At 39.8% G+C, this 4,325-nt stretch overlaps 1 protein-coding gene across 1 annotated transcript; it reads left to right on the top strand.

The window, feature by feature from the left end:
• The first annotated feature begins 956 nt into the window (after window positions 1-956).
• C21HXorf66 (chromosome 21 CXorf66 homolog) lies at window positions 957-3,863 on the top strand. Its single transcript, XM_024128081.1, is given in 5 exon segments — window positions 957-1,044; window positions 1,745-1,901; window positions 2,938-3,197; window positions 3,200-3,258; window positions 3,501-3,863. Coding segments are annotated over 5 exon segments (927 nt in total).
• Window positions 3,864-4,325: the final 462 nt, after the last annotated feature.

The raw sequence follows: 4,325 nt of genomic DNA, 5'->3' as shown, positions 1-4,325 counted from the left end.
TAATTACTTGAATTCTCTACTTGAATATAAATTCCAGGAGTGCAAGGATTTTTATCTTGCTTATTTTAGGATCTGCAGCATTAAGCATGGTGTCTGGCATATAGGAATACTCTATGTTTGTTGAATAAATGAATGATTGGACTGAGCTTCAGCCTGATGGTTAATAGCAGCTCAATAAAAAGGTTGAGGGACTACTCAAAATCTTAATTTTACTAAGAAAAAATTCCTAAAAACTTATACCCCAAGACGATTTAACCTCTATAACACAGAAGACTACTACAAGGCTGCAAGGTGCCTCCTTAACATTTAATAAGGAAAAATAGTTCTTCAATATCTAGAGCTATCCCAGTTTCTCTACCTTCTCTAAATACTTCCCTCTGTGCTTAATAATATCCCAGTCTTCTTGATTCAAATTTGATAGAGTATTTGATGTAAAGAAGAAATAAATGATTAAAAGTCATTTGATTGGGGCTTCCATGGTGGCGCAGTGGTTGAGAATCTGCCTGCTAATGCAGGGGACACGGGTTCGAGCCCTGGTCTGGGAGGATCCCACATGCCGCGGAGCAACTGGGCCCGTGAGCCACAATTACTGAGCCTGCGCGTCTGGAGCCTGTGCTCCGCAACAAGAGAGGCCGCGACAGTGAGAGGCCCGCGCACCGCGATGAAGAGTGGCCCCCGCTTGCCACAACTAGAGAAAGCCCTCGCACAGAAATGAAGACCCAACACAGCAAAAATAAATAAATTAATTAATAAACTCCTACCCCCAACATCTTCTTTAAAAAAAAAAAAAGTCATTTGATAATATTTGTACACAGAAGCTCATGCCTCCCCATGGTGAGATTATGCTGTCAGAATACGACACAGAATGATAATGTCATAAACCCCTAGAACAAGCTGAACCATATCAAATCCAGTAGATTCCTTGGTAGAAGAAACATTTGAACAAGTCCCTGGACATGAATCTTTTTATTTATGTCCTACTTTTACCCATTTGGACAAATACTTGTTTAAATACAAACCAAAGTGATGAACTGTCTACTACAGGTTATGTGCTTAACCTTAAAACTTAGAAATTATGATCTATTATATTATGCACTCAAGCACTTAATTAGGCAAGCTAGCTGTGTTTAAGAAATCTGCTGTTTCTTGGATGTTACTATTAGTAGGTCTTCAAGAATTTCTAGGACAACACCTAAGAGCTTTACTTCTGTGTAAAAATTCCAAGCAACACAGAAGCATAAAGAGTACAGACATGTTGCCCCCTTTCACTCCCCTTCCCCACCCAATCCACCACCCCCCATCGCACCCCCTACCAGCCAAACAAGAAAATGCTATGTGAATGAATGTGGCATGGCACCTAAGACACAGTCGGTTTCAAGAAGGGCTTTTTCTTGTCCTATCCCCTTTCCCACAGTACACATTCACATACACGTTAACACTCAAGTGCATTCACACGTGCAAGACATACACACACTCAAAAACCTAGGTAATGGGTCGAGCAAGCCATGATGCAGGGGTAACCCAGGTAATTATACTCATTAGCCAGAGATCCCTCCCAGATTTGGCTTCTAGACTGTGGCTGGGGACCTGATAGAGGGAAGAAAATAACAGTGGGACACTTATCATGCTTAAAAAAATAATTGATGAAGAGATTTGACTTTGACCTACAGTGACAAACCACCATCAAAATGGAAGGAAACTTGGTTACCTGACACATTTTCTGGTGATACAATCCCTTTGACAGGAGTCAAGCACCGTGAATCAATGGAGACCAAAATGGACAATTTTAGGAGACATCTACTCGTTACCATAATTGGTGTTATGATCATAGCTTTTGTTTATACCTGTTTTTGCTTTCTCCATTATTACTGTACGAGCGATGATGCCCCCGAAGCAGGAACGTAAGTTTTACACCTTTGAATTAAGAATGCAAGGGGTGTGTGTGTGTGTGTGTGTGTGTGTGTGTGTATACATGTCGGAGTTTTCGTTGTTGTTATGGTTAATTAATGTTAACTTTAGACTTCAAAAGAGCTACCAACATCTTGTGGGTGGATATCTTCACTTAAATGATATCAGCTCAAATTATTTCAAGTACATTATCAACTTTAGCCAAAGGTGTCCCTTATTCAGGGTTCAGCTGAGCCCCAGGCTGCTAATTTCATTATAAATTGAGTCTAGGAAAAGAGGGAATGACTATCTGAATAAGACAGAATGAAAAAGGGGAGAGAGAAGGCACTGGGTCTCCGCATTCCAAAGACAATAAAACATTTTGGATAATCTACCGTTTTAAGATATAACATGAAAAATTATTAACTGTGTTCAGTGATCTCAGTCCCTGGCTTTCATATAGGAGGATCAGGCTGGCCCTGATATACTAGTTCCCTAAAAATTTCCCAATCCAAGGACTGATGACTGAAATATACCAGTGCTCCATTCCTTTGGTTTTAGAGGAATATTGTGAATATAAATATGCATGGAGAGAAAATTTGATGGTTTAAATATGATAGGAAAACAATGAATTTGGTCTAAAGAGTGTTTTTTTTATACGTGACAAGTTGTGACATTTGTGCCTCAGTTGCATAGCAACTTGTGACTTTTTCATAAAAAGTTTAATTTCTGGAATAAATAAAATTCTCTCTCTCCCTCTCAACAGTAGATTTGAAACAATTTTGTGTCATTCCATACGTAGACTATATGGTTATGAACTGTGGTTGAAACAGTAAAATTAAGAAAAAGGAAAAGCATTCAACATATGTTCATATCTGTAACCTGAGCCATGGCTTTCACCACACTCCAATTCTTACTGTGTTCAATTTTCCTGCTAGAGCCAAAAAAAGACCAGAAGTCTAAAATGACACAATAGCCTGTGTTTTCTGGTGATAGCAATAGTACTCTTTTGATTTAAATTGTCATACTCCAAATTTTCTGTATTTTCAGGGTCAAGAAAGAAGGTGTAATGGCCAAGTCATCCAGGTCATCCAAAATATCATTCAGTGACTCCAAGACAGTTAGTCTGTGCAGTCCAGAAAAACAATCCATGCTATCTGGTATAGACAAGCTATCTGGGCTCTCAAGTTCAGGAAAGGCATCCATACCATCCAGTGCAGAAAAGTTAATCAGGCCTTTGAGTCAAGAAAACTCACATAAGCCATCAAGTCCCAAAAAAGTATTCCGATCATCCCACCAGGAAAAGTCACATAGAAACGCAGTCTAGAAAAGGCACGTAAGCAGGCTCATGCCCATAAGCTAGTCAATCAAGTCAGTTCATCCTATCCCAGTAAGGCCAACAGGCCACCTTGCCTAGCCAGTCTACAATATCTGGTCAGGCCAACCAAAACTCCTGTCCACCCTATTCACAAAATCAAAGCTTGCCCAAGCCATCCAGTTTACAGAAACTGACCAAACGCCACAGACATCCTATTCTAAAGAGGTCAGTTGGTGCAGGTAGGGCAGACATATTATCTAGGCCTCAACCAGTCAAGCCTTGTCTATGCTACAAGGAAAAATGCCTTGTTTGCAGAGCTGCTTCTGAGTTTTTCGTCAATAATACTTCAGAGGTGAAGAAGAAGAACACTCAAAACCCACCTTTTCCATGCGAACTGAAGCCTTTTTCCAAGTCCTTTCATAAGATAGATTCCAGACACAATGCACTCTGTGGCAATGCGAATGACAGTGATATGATGACATACTACAGTGATGGTGACAGTGACGAAGAGATAACCATTATCTGCAACATAAAACGCAAGGAAGTCATCCATAAAACCATCCATGAAATAATTAAGGGCTCAATAAAAATTAAAACCACCCATGAAGAAGCAAACTTATACCAACTGTTTTACGCTCACCATCCTTTAAGACACTGATAGAGGGAAAATCCACTGGGATCACTACTGAGGTTAGACCTATCTATCTTGGAGGCAATTTATTTGAAAAATAGTAATTAAATGCATGACATAACAAATGATTTTATTGTAATTATTATTGCATTTTAGAGGCATAAAGCTCTTTTGAGGTATCTTATTTAGATCTGGTCACTTGGATGGGAACCATAAACATACACACATAAATATAGAAAGGAATTGCAAGATGGGTACCCTGGACTCCTCTTTCCCTTGGATTAGCCCTCAATTGAAGTCTCAACCCAATTAACCTTATTTTTTTCATGTTTACATACAGTCCTCACAGTTTAAGACTGTCTTTCTGTAGTGCCCAGTGCCTGGTGGAAATGGCTCTGCGTGCTTGCTTCTGGCTGCATTGGGGAAACTCCTGATGGTCGTTTGTAATACCACTGCCTCCTGTGACTGCTACCAAAGTAAGGGTCCAGC

Source organism: Physeter macrocephalus, chromosome 21 (assembly GCF_002837175.3).
Source record: "Physeter macrocephalus isolate SW-GA chromosome 21, ASM283717v5, whole genome shotgun sequence".
In the NCBI taxonomy this organism is placed as follows: domain Eukaryota; kingdom Metazoa; phylum Chordata; class Mammalia; order Artiodactyla; family Physeteridae; genus Physeter; species Physeter macrocephalus.
Note: the sequence above shows the minus strand (reverse complement) of the source record. Positions and strands in the feature narration are given on the sequence as shown.